Source organism: Talpa europaea, assembly GCF_964194135.1.
Source record: "Talpa europaea genome assembly, chromosome: 3".
NCBI classification, from domain to species: domain Eukaryota; kingdom Metazoa; phylum Chordata; class Mammalia; order Eulipotyphla; family Talpidae; genus Talpa; species Talpa europaea.
The window spans coordinates 128116809-128136082 of record NC_140069.1 but is presented as its reverse complement, the minus strand read 5'-3'; the positions used below and the strand labels follow the sequence as shown (position 1 = coordinate 128136082).

General features: G+C 37.5%; 1 protein-coding gene across 3 annotated transcripts in view; it reads left to right on the top strand.

Moving 5' to 3' along the window:
* The window catches only part of TSPAN12 (tetraspanin 12), a gene marked incomplete at both ends in the record, with an annotated part of 61236 nt that overhangs the window by 38575 nt on the left and 3387 nt on the right, over nucleotides 1-19274 (top strand). For 2 of the 3 annotated variants that reach the window (XM_084230478.1, XM_084230477.1), the window contains 2 exons: nucleotides 1480-1587; nucleotides 5882-6025. In XM_084230478.1, the coding sequence (XP_084086604.1) occupies nucleotides 1480-1587; nucleotides 5882-6025 (252 nt within the window). The remainder of the gene's footprint in view (nucleotides 1-1479; nucleotides 1588-5881; nucleotides 6026-19274) is intronic. The other variant, XM_084230479.1, reaches the window with a different exon arrangement.

The following is a 19274-nucleotide window of genomic DNA, read 5'->3' as shown; positions in this document are numbered from 1 at the left end:
ATGGACACAAAATAGACCCAGACTATTATTTAGGAAGTGAAATTGAATGCTGGGCTATTTGCTTATTATATATTTTGCATTTCTAAGTTTACAAAAAAGAACATTAATAAGGCAGGAAACATGAAAAAATTCAGTGGAGAGGATTTTTTAGATTACTTCTCTCAGGATTACTATTTTTAAATGGAAGATTCAAAATCATCCTGATCTGGACATCTATTGATCTCTTTTGTACTCACCTCTGTCCTTTCTCTTTTTCCTTCTTCATCTGTATCCTATGTCTTGAGGATCAAGATTGCTAGACAAGCCCTGTGTCACTCTTTCTAGCAGACCTAGGTATCTGTCGAAGTTTTGGAGAGTTACTTTAATGTCACACTTATGTGGAAGCAAGGATCCATATGCCTCAGTTTCTTCTGGAAACTGTAGATAAAACTACATGCAATTTGCAGCAACATGGATGGAGCTGGAAGGGATTATGCTCAGTGAAATAAGCCAGAAAGAAAAGGAAAAATACTGGATGGTCTCACTCATAGCAGGAATTTAGAAAACCTAAATAAGGGACCAGGAAAAAACCTAATTATAATAAAGTAAAAATCAAAATCAACAAGCAACTATAAACCAGAGACACAGTGGGGATGAGGAAGGGGGAGGAGGGATTAGGGTCAAAATAAGGCAGGGGGTTGGGGGGGAAATTGTATGGGGACTATAACTAAGATGAAAATGCATACACACTGTGCAAAAGTGAAAAATGTAAAAAATAAATAAAATAAAATTTTTAAAAAATTAAGAAAAAAAATAGCTGTCTGGCCAGCTATTGTGTTGTATACCTGAGGTTCTGTCATAAGTAAACATTTTATTTTTTGGTACATGGTGCCATGTGAGCTAAGAATTGAAGCACAAAAATGTTTTAATTTGAAAACTGTTCTTTCTAGAATTCTAGTATGCTTCAAAAGCCAATTTCTGAAAAATTACTTATAAAATTATTCCAGAACAAGGCTTAACTTGATCTGAACTCTTTCCCTTCTCAATTCTTCCCCATTTATTTTAGTACCTTAGTCTCCAGTCACTTCAGAGAACTTCACGTTATGAAATCAAATCAAAGGGCATATCTCTTGAGGGATCATTTGTTATGAAGAGCATTTTGGTGTAACTGTAGAATAAACAGTTTACTTGGTTTGTATTTTCCTTGAATTTAATATTGGCATTAAATGACTTCACATTATTTTGATTAATTTGAAGAAACTCCTCATTTTGTGCAAAAATCTCCATATGGAGATTGTTCAATAAATGTTTGGTAACCCTAAGCTTAATTTAGACCACAAATATAAATTGAAAATAGTATATACCTTTGCAATGTATTTATTTCAAGTATATTTGAGTAGGTGTATGAGCCTGAGTGATTGTGTTTGTGACTGTGTGAGCATATGTGTGTGTGTGTCTCTGTGTGTTACAGTTGTTGACTTTTTTTTTTTTAATCTGCAGGTTCCAGTGCAGTGGTCAGACATGGTCACTTTGAAAGCCAGAATGACAAATTATGGTTTACCTAGATACCGGTGGCTTACTCACGCTTGGAATTTTTTTCAGAGAGAGGTAATTGCTCTAATTTCTGAGGGAGAAGGTATGGAATAAATGGCACACTTTCAAAACAAACATTTGAAACTTTGGCTTTGGTCATTTCCTCTGCACTGAAAAGTTAAGTCTATGATTTAGTTACCATGGGTATAATTCTTTATTGAGAAATACCTTAAGTAACCCCATGCCCTGCTTTTCTTCCCATGCAAGCCTTTCCCCTTCATTTTACAAGGTTCAATTATATTTTAGAATTTTTCAAAAGTCATTTTGCTAAACTAATGTGAACTTCTTCATTATGAGAGTTACTTGATAAATATCTAAATTCTATTTAAAAAGGAAAATTTTCATGACTTTTAGAGCTATCTGTATAATTTTCAAATCACAGTTCTAATTTGAAAATTAGGAGTCACTATCTGATTAAAGGCATAAGCTTTCCAATCAAAATCTGGCTCTGCTGCTTATTATGCAAGCTTCTAGAATTTTGTTAACTTTCTTAAATCTCCAGCTCCTCACCTATAGAATGGGGATAACAAAAGTTCCTACCTCTTTGAGTTGTTGAAAAGATTGAATGGGATCATAAATTTGATTTTATCTAATTTGTAGTTATTAACAGTAATATTACAGAGTACAGGCGCTCCTACCTTTTTTTTAACCTAACTTCCACATAGCACTGACCAACTCATTCTCAAATAGGGTCTATATTTAGATACTCAGTATCTGGGCACTTGCTGTCAGTCTTGCTTCAAATCAAACTCTTCTCCTAAGCAGTGTCCTTGTGATTGGAGTGTATTCCCAGATGAACAAGTATGTCATTTCCCTTTAATTTCATTTAGAGCTGGACCACAAAGCTTTAGAGCTGGACCACAAAGCATTCAAGAATCATTGTCTTGCATCACAGATATCCCACTCTCTGCTCAGTTACTCTGTCTTAAATATGGGCAGAGGTTCAAGTCTAGGATCATCTCCAAATCTGACTCTGTGTTACAGTTATTGAGATGGTAAAAATTATCGTTGTAACACACATTTCCTGTTTATGTAAATGCTTCCTGACTTTGTTTGTTTACTGTTCATTTGTACTAAAAACAACAGGAAGAGAAAATAAGTGAAGCATAAGGGAATTTATAGTAAGCTACTGTCCTGGGTGGAGGCTGCTTTATTTTCTGGGATTTGTGATGCAGACCATGATAATCTTCGTTTAAAAATGATCAGTTGTTTTGTAATGGTACAAAGAGACCCCACCTAAGTATACAATGAAGAAACACTGCAAAGGACAGCATGTGTATTTTTAGATTTGTTGCATGGTTAAGTTCCCTCCTCTATATCCTGCAAATATTTGACACAAAAGAAGATGTAAAATATATAGAAATAACAAAATAAAATAAAAAAGTAAAAGGAGTGGTGAAGTCCTCTGGGTTCCCTGCAAGAGTTTCTAAAGATCTCTCAGTTGAGTCTGCTAGGACTGTGGTGGTAATGAAGTATCACAGAACGATGGAAATGTATGTCTCAATTTTGGAAGCTGGAAGTCTACAAGGTGTACAGGATTGATTTCTCCTGTGGCCTCTTTCCTAAGTCTGTCAAGGCTGTCTTCCTGCCATCTTTACTCTATATGTCCATGTTTTAATTTTCTTTTCTCCTAAGGACATCTGTCATATGAGATTAGGGTCACCTCAGTGATCTTATTTAATTTTGTTATGTTTCTAAAGATCCTTTCTGCAAATTTTGGAGGCTTGACCTTCAACATAAATGCGGGGGCAACAATTCAGCCCATACCACCTCTCTTCCAGAATAAATTGTAGACCTGAAAACAAGCCTGGTGAGGCCTCATTTCCCCTGACTGCTCAGTAAGTGTTGTTTTACGCATGTACCTCTATTTAGTGGACTTTCCCTTAAGCCCTAGTGACATGTCTACAAGACCTTTAAAAAACCTGGACCTTGAGGGCATTATGCTAAGAGAAATAAGTCAGACAAAGACACAGTATGATCTCACTCGTAAATAGAAACTTTAAAAGAAAAAACAAACACAAATCAAACTCATAAAGGGCAACTGGTAGTTGTTGGAGGCAGGAGTTTGGGACTTTGGCGGGAAAGGTGGATATAAGGGGGATGGCAAAAGTAGGGAAAAGAAGTCAAAAAGTACAATAAAATGAACAAGTCATAGGGATGCAATGTACATAGGGACTACAGCTAATAAGAATGTAGAGTAATTTAAAAGTTGCTAGGAAAATAGATCTTAAAAGTTCTCATCACAAGAAAAATATTCTGAGACTATGTGGTGATGAATCATAGATTTATTGTTATAATTTTGCAATATATAGAAATATAGAAACATTATGTTGTACACCTGAAACTAACATAATGTTTATATCAGTAATAGCTCAATAATTAAAAAAAAAAGTTTCCCTCATGGAGAAAAAAGAACCTGACTTTTAAAAGTTTATTTCAACATAATGGTTGGGAAGTAAGCTTTGGTATAAGTAGCCTCTGCCACACACTCTGTGATTTTGGCAATTTATTTGACCCACTAGAACCTTGGTTTCTTCATCTGGAAAATGATGATGGTATTTTCTAGAATTTGGCACATGTTCCCTAGAGTGGTGCTAGCTGACAATATGATTTTTAAAGGAGCAGGAAAACTGCAAAGATTATAGATTACAATCACGTGTGGCATAAGAATGGACTTGCTTAAAGGAATTTTCAGGAAAATGTTCAGTACCAAGTCTATATTTTTTGTTGCAAAAGGAAAACGACCATGTAAAAAGAAAAAAAATCTTAGTGACTTATAAAAAAAAAAAATGCTTGGCACTGAATGTGAGATGCTTAAGTTTTTTGGAAGTTATTTATATGGAACACCTCCTTTCCTGACAAGGTCAGATAAATGGGCTGTTCTATTGTGGATGGGTTTGTGTGTTCCAAGAACTGTCCTTCTGTCATCGACATAGAAAAACACACATTGTTAGGAAATGAGAGACGTAGGTTTCCCTGAGTGTAAGGATTTGAAAAGACTGACTTGGAAATGAGGTAGTTTATGATTTTTAGAAAGTGAAGTCTTTTTACTGCATATGTTTTTATGACTATTCAATGACTTACATAAAATATATGATGTCAAATTATATTTGATTTAATTTATCACACTTCTGGTATATACCTGGCTTTTAGAACAGTTTATAAAAGGAAAATGCTAAAAAATAAAAAAAAAATGTTTCTTGGAAAATTTTAGTATTACTCATAGTGTTCAGTAATCCATCATTTATAATACTCTTAAGATGATTTTATTTTCTTTTTTAAAATTAGATATGTAGGCAATGGAAAAAAAAATGGAAAATCACTGTTAGTATTACCCTTGCTACATTTGCATGAGAAGCTGAGAATTCCTCAAAGTTGATTTTAGTTGGATTTTGAAATGGTGGGTTGTGATATTTTATGATGCAGTGTTAATCCTGGACACAGATGGATCTGTTGGGCTACATAACTCACAGAGCCAGTCACTTTTGGCCAAGTTCCTCTTAGTGACTGCTCATAGTCCTTGTTTTTGCCTCTGTGTAAGAGTAATCCTGTTCTATCCAAGGGTAGAAAATTATTCACCACAGTTAATTATTTTGGATTTAATGTGCATCTGTCTTTAAACAAGTGTTCTAAACCTTGACCAGAGGTAGTTTTTGCTAATCTTTGGTAAAATGAGACCAAAAAAGTAAAATTTTTCCTAAATCCAATCAAGGTAAATGAACTTCATTTTTCTGACATTATGTTGATGGAATAAGATCCTTTATTTTTAGAATCTCACTCATTTAATTAAAAATTTGTTGGTCCAAACTTATGTTTAGATCTCAAAAAGTTTAACTGGTTAATGAATGCAAGTCTGGTAATCTTTGTGATGGGGAATCTCAAACAGATTTGGTGAACAAATCTTTCTACAGAGATTACAGAAATTTTCAATATAATATTTGAATTGGATAAATAATTAAACCAGTAACTAAGCAACATACAAATAGATTGATCGACTGTTCTTTAGAGGCTTGAGGTTTAATAATAAATGTAAGATTTCAGCTATTTCCTTTGATCGTGTATATTAACTCCATTACAGTGGGGAATCTAATGGTTGGGGAGTGAGACTCGGTCATGTGTGATCTGTTCTCATGTGTTATGGAGTTCTTCATTACATTTCTGTCATCGACATAGAATGTACACATATCATTAGGTGATGACAGAAATGCGTTTAGTGCTGGGTGCAAACATTAAGAAATCTAACATTTAATCCTTTAAGTTAAGAAAATATTTTTTCAGTTTCTGAGTCTGTGCCATCCTTCTTTTGCAGTTTAAGTGCTGTGGAGTGGTATATTTCACGGACTGGTTGGAAATGACAGAGATGGACTGGCCCCCGGACTCCTGCTGTGTTAGGGAATTTCCAGGATGTTCAAAACAGGCCCACCAGGAAGATCTCAGTGACCTTTACCAAGAGGTAAGGCATATATGGTTAAGCTATTATGAATACAAGTTTTCTTACAATGACCTTTAAGGAAAGACCCGACAACATGCCGATGAATTTTCTTTTTCTGTCAAAATATAAAGGCCTTTCGATTTTTTTCTCTGATATTGGAGAAAGAGGATAGTTAAAAATATTCAGTATAAAGCTCTGAATACTAATCACATTTTAGCAAAGAACATTGGCAAAGCTAGGTATTAGAATTCATTGCATTTTAATTTGTATTGTCTAGAACCATTTTCTGTGCCACCTCCTGGGCGTCCTTTGAAAACAGACATGTTCAGATTCTGAGGCGAACTCTGAAAGTTCAGGAGGAGAGGGTTAGCAGTTCCTGAGCAGAATATGTATTTTAGGGCCTCTCCTTCCACTAAAACATACCTCGGGAAGAAAGTCCCACTCTCCAGCAAATATGCTGTTATCTACTCTTCACTTCCCCCTACTGGCCAATGACCAGTGTTGATAGTATTAGTTCACTGATTTAATGAAATTAAATGTTCACTGGTCTTCAAACCAATTGTCACATTCTCAGAAATTTGCACATTGATGTTTTCTGGAAGCATTGGTCAGAATCATCAGTTATCCTTTTATTAGCAAAAGTTTTCGCAGGCCTTCATTTTTAGTGGTGATTTTTAAACTTTGTTAGCAGAAGAATCTTAATTTCAAATTAAAATCTAGAACTGTATCATTTAACATAATAACCTATGGTTACATGTGGTTGTTTCATAGTTTCCTTCTTTAGAGGTATACGCTATACATACATATGTGTGTTATATTATGGCTAATGCAAATACTACTGACTGTCAAGTCAGAGGTTTTCCACATTGTGATCCCCAGGTAACAGGTAGGTACTTGATTGAAGTTATATCTGAAGTTATATCTGAAGTTATATTGAAGTTATATTGAAGTTATATTGAAGTTATATCTTGATTGAAGTTATATATATGACTTCAGACAGAACAGTATCCCTTCACTTCATTTACATTTTGGGTTTCCAGTCTAGATCACTACTGTCTAATAAAACTTTCCATTATAATATGTCTTATATCTGTGTTATCCAACATAGGAGCTGCTAGTCCAAACAGCCCATTGCGTCTTGACATGTGGCAAGTGCAACTGAAGAACTAAAAATTGCATTGCATTTTAATTTAAACAAATTTTCAGTTTATGAAACATGCATTTGTATATATTTCAAGATGGTTACCTTAGGAGATTATACATTTCCCTCTAGACATACTATTATTGTTCAAAACATTTTTTTAGGCTGTCTGCCAGTCAGTTGTGGAGATATTTAAAAAAAAAAAAAAATCAGTTTCACAACCCAAATGCCCAAAAATAGATGACTGGATCAAGAAGATGTGGTACATATATACCATGGAATATTACTCAGCATTCAAAAAAGATAAACACATGCAATTTGCTGCAACATGGATGGCGCTGGAAGGGATCATGCTCAGCGAAATAAGCCAAAAAGAAAAAGAAAAATACCGGATGGTCTCACTCATAGCAGGAATCTAGAAAACTTAAATAAGGGACCAGGAAAATGAATAACTATAAGAAAGTGAAAATCAAAATCAACAAAAAACTATGAACCAGAGACACTTTTAGGGGGGCGGGGGCGGGAGGGGAGGGATTGGGGTCAGAATGGGGGGCTGCAATTGTATGGGGAATATAACAATAAAATTTATAAAAAAAAAAAAATCAGTTTCATTAACTTATAGTATAGATTAACTAATTTGAAAAAATGGCTGGTTATCCCTGCACAGATGATCCATCATACTTATGTATGAAATATAAGTAACTAACTTCAGGCAATTGAAAAAATTACCTCAGAGGACAAGACTATGCCATGTTAAAGGGGATCCAAAGTAAACTGCTTGGGCTCTGAAGGCAGTCTGCAAAGAAGTGTGTGAAGTATTTTTTAAGACTCAGAATTGTGTTCGTTTTCTCAGACTGCTGTCATGAAGAACCAAACCGAGGGGCTAATAGTGCAGATGTGTCTCACAGTTTTGAGGATGTAAGTCTGACATCAAGGTGTCAGTCAGCAAGGTTGATTCCTTCTGAGGAGTGTGAGAAAGACTGCTCTGTGCCTCTCCCTCAGCTGCTGGTGATCTGCTGGTAACAGTCGGCCTTAGATTGTAGAAGCATCTCCCCAATAACCACACTCATTTTCACATGGCCCTTTCCTCTCTGTCTTCACATCTCTCCTTTTTATAGGGAAACTGCCTATAATGGCTTAGGGAGCAACCTTTCTTCCTTTTTTTTTTTTTTTTTTGTTTTACATTTTAAAAGGACAGGTTTGTTAGGAGACCCCTGCATAGTCACAGGCTGGTGGGAGAGCGGCCAGGGACTGACCCTTCTCCAGTATAACCTCATCTTCACTAATTACACCTGCCAGGACTCATTTCTAAATATGCTCCTACTCTGGGTCACCAGGACTTAGGACCTTCATTCACACATGCTTCTGGAGGGGACACATTTCAGCTCATAACAAGAATTGTTGAAACAACTAAATAACTGAGGTTGTTTATTTTAAAGGACCATCAGAAATATTTTTGAGTCATGCTCCATACTACTGATATGCATTATGTTTGCATGTTATCATTTTAAACATATTGTGTTCAGTACCATTTTGGCTTTGAATGAAAAGGAATATATATGATATTTTATACCAAACAAAGAGTGATTGGGTCCTTGTCTTTGAGGTCCTCAGTGATCCTGCTACATCTTGTTTTCTGCGTGAAAGCTGAATATTGACAAGGTCTGTAGTAGGGGTCAACTAATAAGTAGAGCAGGTAAAGTCCTGCTCATTCTATAAAACAGAAAACAGTGCTTAACATTTCTAAGCTACTTCTAAATGCACAAATAATTATGGATATACAAATTCATTATAATATACCACTAGGTTTTAAGTAAAAAGATGATTATAGATAGACATGTGAATTGAAACAATTTTCCTACTGTGAACTTAATCCCTTTGTTAGTTTTTAGAAGTAGCAAGTTACTATGGGAAATTTTGAGGCTACGACACCATAGTGTAGTAATTTCTACCTTCTTTACTGATTGATATTGATGATTTGATAAGGACCAGAGCTGATCATGAGGATGGCAAAACATGAATAATTTACCAGCTCTTCCCACAAAGTCTGAATATGGACAAATTCCCTTCAATTTTACTTTATTTAATCGCAAGATGTTCAATTAAATGTCTTATAAATTTACTTGTAAAAATGCAATTCATTTTTACTGGTTTGTCTTAGATTATTTCCTCCAGCAGTATTTAAATGAAATGCCGTACCTTCAAGATGTCTATAATTTAGACATCCATGAATTTTAAGATTTAAAAGTAGCCACACACTAGTGCTTCTGCAAATTGATGACCCAGATTGTTTTAAAAGGTTTTTTTTCCGTGTTTTAATCAGAAGACTCTCAGTTCCAAGTTGGCATTCACTTGTACAATGTTCTTTGGACAGATGTCCAGCAGAGGTGGAGGTTCATTACATCCAAGTAATCTAATTGTAAAATTACATTTTAAAATTAATCATGGATGCTGATATTGGTAATGATATGGTATGTAATTAGATGCATAGTTGACTTACAAAGTGGATTTCTCAGTGGCTTTATGGCACTGAGTACTATTAAATCTATCATTAAAAGTAAGATTTAATTCCACTTTTCCTTGGTGAACATATGTTTCCTAATTGCAGTGTGCCGAGAAGTCACAAGATGAGGGATCTAGAAAGAGGAACAAGTGAGGGATGGCTAGAGATATTAGGGATGTTTATAATAAAGTAGCAAGTACTAAGAGGAGCTATTTTAGATGTCTTCAAATATTTCAAAGTTCATCATTCAGAACAGGAACTCGACTTACTCATTGTTGCTCCAAGGGCCAGAAGTTACAGGAAGGAAATTTTGAATCAATAGAAGGAAGACCTTGCTCATCAAAATCCGTCCAATTGTGAGACAGTTTCTCTTGCAAAATAGTGAAGGTCTCATCACTAAAAATATTAAAGTCAAGGTCAGAAAATCATGTCATGGGTGGGTAGAATGGGTTTTTAAATTAAGAGTGAATCTGTACTAGATGAACTTCAAGGTCCCTTTTATCTTTCATATTCTGTAAGCTCAGAGATAAGAATTGGCTTACTTCCTGCAATCTTTCTTCAGTAGTTTGAAATCAAGGAAATAAATCATTCTCATCCATCTGGTGACCTGCATGGGCCCTGACCCAGTAATATTTTGTGACAAATTTTCAAACCTGTGAAAAATGGCAGAACAGGAATACAGCAACAATTGCACATTTTAGCAGTGTTCCTATCAGAGGTATTGTTGTGCTTGAAACTTAGCTCCTCAAATACCTTTAATAATCTACACATTTGTATGAAAGCATAGATTTTAAATCACAGAGGAAAATGTTGCAGACCATGAGTTTGGTGTGATCACATTCATTCAAAATGTTTTGTACCTGTGCATTCTGGGTGCCAAGGATGAGATGGGGAACATTGCAGACAAAAATCTCTCCTCTTGTATAATTTATGTTCTTGTTAGGGATATAGACATTTTACAAGAAAAAAAACCTACGACAATAAAAACCATCCCTGTGGTTGTGAGCACTTTGCAGACTCTGAACAGGGACATGTGCTGGAGAATGACTTAGTTGGTGAGGGAGCTGCTTAAAATAGGATAGTCAGGAAAAGGCTCTCTTAGGAGGTAATGTCTGAACTGAGACCAGTGGATGAGAAGGCTGCAGCCATGGAGAGATCTGTTGAAAGGTATTTTTGGCCTAGGGATCTGCAAATGCAAAGCCTGCAGCAGGAGACCCAGGCCAGTGGTTCCTGACCACCTACTGCTCTGTCCTTTGCAATTGTGTGACCACACACTCACTAAATATTTTATCATAGGTGAGACTTGGTTTCAGCAAAACATCAGACTCAGAGTTCAAGTTGGTAAAATGCAGGACTAGGATGTAGCTTTCTCTCACCTGCTGAGTTTTCCATCAGTTACTAAAGTTTTGTGTCTAGACTTGATAGGAGAAGAAAAGCAGAGAGAATAAAGCATAAAAAAGGCCAGTGGGGAAATAGTCTTTGTAGAGTAGGGACTCCCACCTTCTTGCTTAGGGACGTGTATTCTTTTTGGGTGGGCTTCAAGGGGAAAGTGAGGCTGCTGAAATCATTTTTGATATTTTATGTGCATTTTTTCAGTGACTAAGATCTATAGGTTTCATCTACTCTTCTTGGGGCTCCATACCTAAAAGTGGGAAAAACCTCAATTGTAGAGAATAGTGGCGGTGACATCGCAGAGGGGAAAGGAAGCATCAACTGCACCTCCAAGAGATTGACATGCCGTTTTGCCTATTTGTATGTCACCTCAAGAAAAATGAATGAAAGTAAGTGGGCTTACAGCAGCCTGACTTCAAAAGGACCAACTCAAAATGTAAAACATAGAGGGACAATTGTGTAATGTGTGCCTCTAAAGACACGTTTCTTTGTTCTATAGTTAGGAGAAAGACCACTGTCTTCAGAAAGTAGTGTTCCCAAAGGCTCATGGAAGGGATGTACAGAGGGCTAATTCCTACCCCCTGTGTCTTTTGGGATACTTTCCCTTTTGCCCCTGGACCTTATATGTTCCATGTGGTTTGAATAGCAGATGCTCTTAATAATTTTCTTTGTGACAGATAAATTTGACTGAGACAATTTTGCTTCTAGGTTCTTCTCTGAGTAACAACAACATCTACAAACAGAGAGATCATGAGGGGAAGGGGTGTGTATGTGAGGGCATGTGACTGCTCTCAGAGTCTTGACTTGCAGGACTAAGAACCTAGATGATAAGTAGCTGTAGGCCTCCGGTGCTCACAGAAGGTACAGGGGTAAGCATGGGTGTCCACCAGCGTAAGATGGGGTGGCTCCTGGTGAACCATGGGAAGGATTGTTTGCTCTGTGAGGCGGAGAGTCATGAATTCATTCTCTCAGCCCCCATCCAGGTTGGAAGTCTTGTCCCTGCCTAACTCCTTTGCACCCTGCTGTCTTTGGTAAATGGAATTTGTTTTACAGTCTATATACATTTTATTTCTGGCCTGTATCTCATCCCTTCACACTCTTTATGAACACTCTTTTCCTGTGAAGAACTTTGACCAATGCGGAAGCTGCAGACATACTATATGTCTATTTGCTTTGAAATAGAAACAGCTTTTACTTCATAATTCTGACACATAACCTTTTATATGCATAAATGTTTCCTAAGTACTTCTGAACCAGAGGTAGAGATGACAGAGTATGGTGGCCACAGAAGGACGTGGCGGGGCATGGAGGTATGGCCTTCTGGCAAGCTCTATATAGGTGACAGACTGATTATTTTTCTTTCAACTGAAACTGCTTTTAAGTTACAGGTATTATTCTTCTTGGAATCAAGTAAATTTCCTTTCCTGAAATGAACAAAATTAGGGACAAATACAGAAAGAGAAGTCCAGAGCAGGAAGTGAGTGAGAACAGCTCAGGTGCTTGGCTAAGTACTAGCCAGTTGTACTAATATAAAATTGTTAAATCTACATAGAAATTATTCCCTCACCAGGGGCTAGAATGAGAGGTAGGAATTAGATGATCTTGTATTGAGGCATGAGAAGCAGCTGACATAGGGAAGACGATCCTTATCACCATTGCTTTTGTGAATTGCAATGTACAGTGGGAGCACTAAAGGGGAGTGATAACTTACTGGCCTTCCAATGCTGAAGTTAGCAGATGTTGGCCAGGTACAGAAGACATTGGGTGGCATGAGACCAAAGAGGTCATTTTAAGCAAAAAGCCACTGGTGCAAAGTTAGAGCTGGAAGCAAGAAAACCCAGCTGGAGCCGAGGGCTTGAGAAGGATCAGGTTGTCAGGGCTGGGCAGGGTCAGTGCTGGACTGGGAAGAGTCCTGAATGTCCCACTAACTCATGCATTTCATACAGAAACTTGTGAGTAGCTTCCAAATGCAAAGGCAATTTGTTCACAAACTTGAGGCAGTGTTACAAAAGAAAGACTTAGGACGGAGTAGTCATGGGATTCTGACTTATTAATAATAAAACTCCATTCTCAGATAAACACACACAGAATTTCCTGTTCAGACAGTAAACAGTAGGCAGCTTTGGGGCTCAGTGGTTATTTAGATGGAATATCCCCAAGAAGTTCCATTCTCAGTGTTCTTTTATGTAAAGTCAAAGACACTCCCTCCTGCCTCTCTGCTGACTTCATTATCTCTTCGGTAACTTGCTGGCAGGGCTCTGGTTGACTCTGACTTAGGGTGATATCTGTTTTATCATTCAAAGGCCCGAAGGACCTGTTTGGGCTCGGTGGGGGGAAAATTCCTTTTATCTTAGACTTTGCTTGATCTAATCAGACCTTGAACTATTCTGCCAGTTTTACTTCAGGTATACAAATGCATTCTTCTTTCTTTGACTCTCTTTCTTGACATAGTTCAATTGCTGAGTTTTCTGTTACCCATTCACTATTCAAACAATTTTCTTCTGTGTTATATTAGCAGAGACTTGCAAATTTTGCCTTTAGAATTTACTGATCTGAAAGGCATTGTAAGATTTTGACCTGGAAAAGTACCTCACTAAGTAACAATTTCAGATGTATGCTTCAAAATCATTATGTCAGCCTTGTAGGGAATGAAATGAGTTGAGGTGAGGACTGGGTCTTGATGCAGGGAAATCAGGTAAGCAACTGTTGCAGGTAATTTATGTGAGTGATTATAAGGGCTGGGATTCAGACTGTGCCATTGAGGGTGGAGAGAAGGGAATGAATGAGGAATATATAGAAGAGGCATAATGAACAGGGCTAGATGATGAATTGACTGTGGGGAGTGAGTGACAGGAAGCTACAAGGGCACTTAACTTGGACTTGGACCCTGGATAGATGAGGAAGCTATTTATTGAAGGGAGAGGTTGGATTTGATTAATTTCACTTTGGAAATGCTGGGTTTGGGGCTCCTGTCAGTTATTTTAGATGCCCAAATCAGCAGGAAATATGAAACTCAGGAGCCAGAACTCAGCCCAAAATAGGGATTTTCCCTAATCAGGGAAAGAACTAACTCAAAACATGGTGGCTTGAGTAGAAACTGGCTGCTCCAGCTGCCAGACATCTCTGCTGTGCACGTTAATCCGGATCTCAGGATGGTGAGACAACTCTGTTTTAATTCCTGTCTTCGAAGGGGCTACTCTTCCAAATCCAACAAGTGTGTGTGGGGGGGGGAGTGATGCAGTGGGAAGAACACCCAATGCATCAAGTCTGCCCTCATCACCTCTGCTATATTCCCTGGGGAGCCCTCCCTGCCCCCTCCCTGCTCCTCCCTGCCCCACCCGACTTAGCTGTGAGCTTAGTGTGCTCTCTGGCTCCAGGCTGTGTCCCCATAGATAACATTAATTACTCCCAAGAAGTGGGAAATAGACTTAACAATTCACAGATGTTTTATCAGTGTAAATGAAGGAATGAATTCATGGGAGGAGATAATAGATGCAGCCTAGGACCGGAAGTTGGGAAAGGCAACATTTAAAGATACAGAAAGAGAAGGAGGCAACTCTTGCAGGGAGAGAAGGAATGGAAAACAGCATCTTAGAGATCAGGGAAGAAGAGGTTTCTAGGAATGAGCTCTCCTTAGTGAGGGAGCATGGCTCAGAGATTAAGACTGGGCTTGAAAGTTAGTCTCTATGGGTGAAATCTTTCCTCTTTTCCTTACTGTGTGATCACAGTCAAACTTTTATCTTTCTGTGCTTCATTTTTCTCACCTGTAAATGAGGAGAGCCAGAATACCCTGCTCAGAGCTTACGGGAGAATGAATTAGCATATTTAAAACCCTTTAAAACAGTATGCATTTTATCAGAACTGGAACTGTGTATTACCAGTAGTAGCTGAGAGTTGAAGTAAGTTAGGGATTGAAAAGTGCACATTGGATTTTTCAGAGGATTCACATGTATATATAGCTCAAAGAGCAAATGTTTTACATGAATTATTTCATTTAAGTCCTAAAAAATTCCTACAATATTGTTAGCTCCATTTTAAGATGAGAAAACTGAGGCACGAAGACACTTGTCAGTGACTGAGCTCAGATCTGTTAGACTCCAAAGTCCATGTGTTTAGACACTAAAATCTTCATTTCTAAGCCCCAATTTCCCTATCAGATAAATGAAATAATAATAGTAGTTATTGCATTATAGTACTGCCAAAAGAAATAGAGCAAACCACTTGGCATGTTATATACCCAAATCTTCAATGCATGGTGGCAGCTAATGACAAAAATAATAACTTATTAAGGTATTTATTAAAGTAAATAGAGAAATTAGTGATCTATGGTGAGATCCTTACTAGTCAGATTGCCCTTAGTTTTGCTTGTCATGCATGACAGCAAAGTCTGTATTTTTGGGTTATATATATTTGTGCTTTTGGATGTAGATTTTCAGGGCAAGGTTTTGGGGAAATCTTGTGATTCCCACATTGCTTGTTTAAACAACTTCCCATTCTTTATAGACAAACATTTAGATGGTCAGAAGGGTTCAAGGGGAGACACTGGGTGAGCAGTTTGCAAATGTCCTGTTCAGTCAAGCAGGGATCGCCTGCTGCTGGAACTGGCATCACTGGGGAGGCTCATGCCTTCTGGGTTTTCTACTTGGTGTCTCTTTGTAGACAGATATTTTTGGTAAAAATGAAAAGTGTCCAATGAATGCAGACTTTCACATTAATGATTCTGCCTATCTAATTGGAATATCGTGAGGGTCAAGTGAGGTACGAGGGCCTGTCATTATTAAGAAATACGAAGACATTTTGTTTCCTATGCATGGATTTTTGTTGACCTTACTCTTAAAATAACAAAGTCCTGCAGTGAATTTTATTACATGCTGTTTAATTTTTTTTTAAGCAAGCATTTATTTCCCTGCAGAGCTTATGATTACCAGTGGAGAACTTTTGATCTAACCTGTTTAAAGCTCATGAACTCATGCACTGCTATCATTCAATTTTTCAATTTTAGAAGTAGGACTGAAGATTATATATTTGTACCTGATAATTAACACAGTCATTTTTAACTTGAGAGTCATGTTTATTACCAAAAATCAAATACAAAAATATCAATACTGGCATGCACTGGCTCCTAGATTTTATTTATACTTTATCTTCATAAGCACATTAAAAGTCTGTGTAATTTTTTTTTTTTTTTAATGTGGCCTGTGAATACTGAGTCCTGAAAAGCCATAGGTCTTCTTCCACTTTTAGAAACTCATTTTGCAGATAGATCAGAGAATTATTTCAAGTGTATAATTTCCTCAGTGTAATGAGGCATCCTGACATGCCTTCAAACAGATTCTAGGAAATGTAGAGATTAGTGATTTTTCTCTGATAAAAAAGGTAGTGTTATTATTTACAGTGAATAGGTGACCAGAAATTTAATACTGTAGCAAGTAAAGTAGGTTAGCCAATATGTCTTGTTCACACTTTTGAATTTGCTGAGTTTGTGAGTGCAGAGCCAACTTATCTCTATTTAAGAAGAAAACATTTTTAAGGTAACTCAACTCAGAGTATTTTGAGTAAAGCAAATAAAACCAATTCAGTTCTTTCCTATTCTGAATAAAGTACTCTGTGAAATGAAATCTAGTTTTGAACTCTAGCATTTCAATTTCCTCTTTTGACTCAACAGAAATGATTATTTAGGGGACTAAACATCTATAAATAACAAACTAGATTATATAGCAGCACACCTATGTTTTTGTCTTCTCTAGATGTTGTATCTTGCTTTCAACAAGTCTCCAAGTTTACATGTTAGCATATAAACCGTAAGCATTGGGGCCTCCCCGGTGGCACAGCAGTTGAGCACTGGGCTGGGTTGTGAAGCTGCCCGCAGCCTCTGCAGCGCCGGTTCCATCCCTGGCCGCTGGGCGAGGGTCCCACATGGCGTACAGACCTCTCCAGCTAACCGCTGCTCCCCTCAGCGGTGTACTTCGTCAGTCTGCCTGTTCTGCTCTACGTTCTAGCTCTGGTGAATTCTCTCACCCTCCCGACCTCTGACTGTACCCAGTGCTTGTATAAATAAATAAATCTTTTTTTTTTTTTTAAAAAGATCTTGACCATTCTGAGAAGGGCTGGTCAGGTGTTTAAAAAAATAAATAAATAAACAAAATAAACAGTAAGCATTATTATTTGTCTGGTTTAAAATAAGTGCCCAACTTTTGTTCAGACTAAATTTCTCAATGAGGATGAATTTAGGGAATGGCTGGGGAGGACAATTATTTTATACACAGAAATCTGGAAAAATACTGTCTTCTCAGGAAGAATATTCTTTTGGAAAGTTAATCCTTAACTTTAATTGTGTAAATGATTTGTTGATATTCAGCATGTTACCTAATATGCTGCAAGTTTCTACAGTGCCTTCTGAGTCATTGGAAGATATTAAATTGTGTGCACTACGGAGAGATTTGTAATTTTACTTATACATTTATAGCCTGGGCCTTTTTTATGAAATAAAGGATTTAATGTAGGATACAACAAAAAGAACACAATCAATAATAAAATGTAATTAAATTGCTAAGCCCAGATTAAGGAAAAAATGAGTGGGTATACTTTAACAGGAAGGTAGACAGATTATAGTTTTTGAGATTATATTTGCCTTTGAGTTTTTTCATAGCCCAGGTAAAAAGGAGACAAAGGCCAGCTTGATTTTAATATTAGGACATCAAATGTTCTTGCATTTCAAAGAGTACAAAATTCTAAAGTGTTTTTTTTCAAGTGGGATTTTATATATACTACTCTAAGTTACCTAGGGAAATATCTTCAATACTACTTTCCAAAAATTTTATGGAGCACAGTTTTACATATTCTTCAATCAACGTCACTAAAATAACATATAATGGGGAATAATATGCAAGGGCATAATTATTGCCATGCATAATTATTTTTTTTTTTAAAGTTTTTTTTTTTTTTTTTTTTAGAGGCATGCTTATTTATTTATTTGTTTGTTTGTTTTGTTTATACATGCACTGGGTACAGTCAGAAGCGCGGGAGGGTGAGAGAATTCACCAGAGCCAGAGCAGGGAGCAGAACAGGCAGAAGGACCGAAGTACACTGCTGAGGGGAGCAGCGGGCTGCAGGAGAGGTCTGCGCGCCATGTGGGACCCTCCTCCTGTGGCCGGGGAGCAGCCGGGGATCGAACCGGCGCCGCAGCGGTCGCCGGCAGCCTCGCAACCCAGCGCTCAACCACTGCGCCACCGGGGAGGCCCCGCCATGCATAATTATTGCCATGCATAATTTACCATGCAAAGTGGCAGATTTTGTAGCCTGGTTTGATTCTTGAACATAATTTAAAGTATCTAGAAATGGCCATTGTTTTAATTTCTTTTAAATATGTAGGTAGGGCCTCCCTGGTGGCGCAGCAGGTTGAGAGCAGTGCTGTGAAGCTGTCTGCAGCCTCTACAGCATGGGTTTGATCCCCGACTGCTGCGGGGATACCCACATGGTATAGCAGACCTCTCCTGTCTTGCCTGCTGCTCCCCTCAGTGTTTTCGATTGTCTGCCTGTTCTGCTCCCCACTCTGTCTCTGGTGAATCCTCTCACTCTCCTGCGCCTCTGGCCTGTACCCCAGTTCTTGTATAAATAAATAAATCTTAAAAAAATATGTAGGTAGTATCTCTCTTTGAGGGGTTCTTAAAAGAGAAGCAGAAATAAGATATATTTTAATGACTTTTGCAGAAAAACTTAAGTACCATAGTTTAGTTCTGTCTTGTTTGAGGGTTTAATCTCTGCTTTGTGAACTAAACAAAGTGTTAAGACTGACATACTGTTATAAAAATTTAAGAGTCAACCTAAGACTCTGCTTTCAATAAACCACCCTTGTCCGCCTCAACATGGAGACAACATCAGGGCTCAGTGATCTGGAAAGAGGCCTGTCAATACACTCTATCCCCCCCTCTTCTCCAAGAACAGAAAGCTTTTCCATGCGGTCTAAACCCATTCACTACAGCCTGGAGTATCTTAACATTTTATTGCATTTTCTAGTTTGTGTTATTTTCAAGAAATATTGGCAAAATCACTACAACCCAGAAAGAGATCCTCAAGATGATGAGGCATATGTATCTGGAAATATCTAGTCTGGAGAAGAAAATAGTTAAAGAGAGAGAAATGACTGCAGCTTTGACGTTGCAAGAAAGGGATAGACTGAGAGCAGAGCATCACCAGTGCGTCCTTATTGAGAAGAAAGGTCTAAAGTAAGGAAA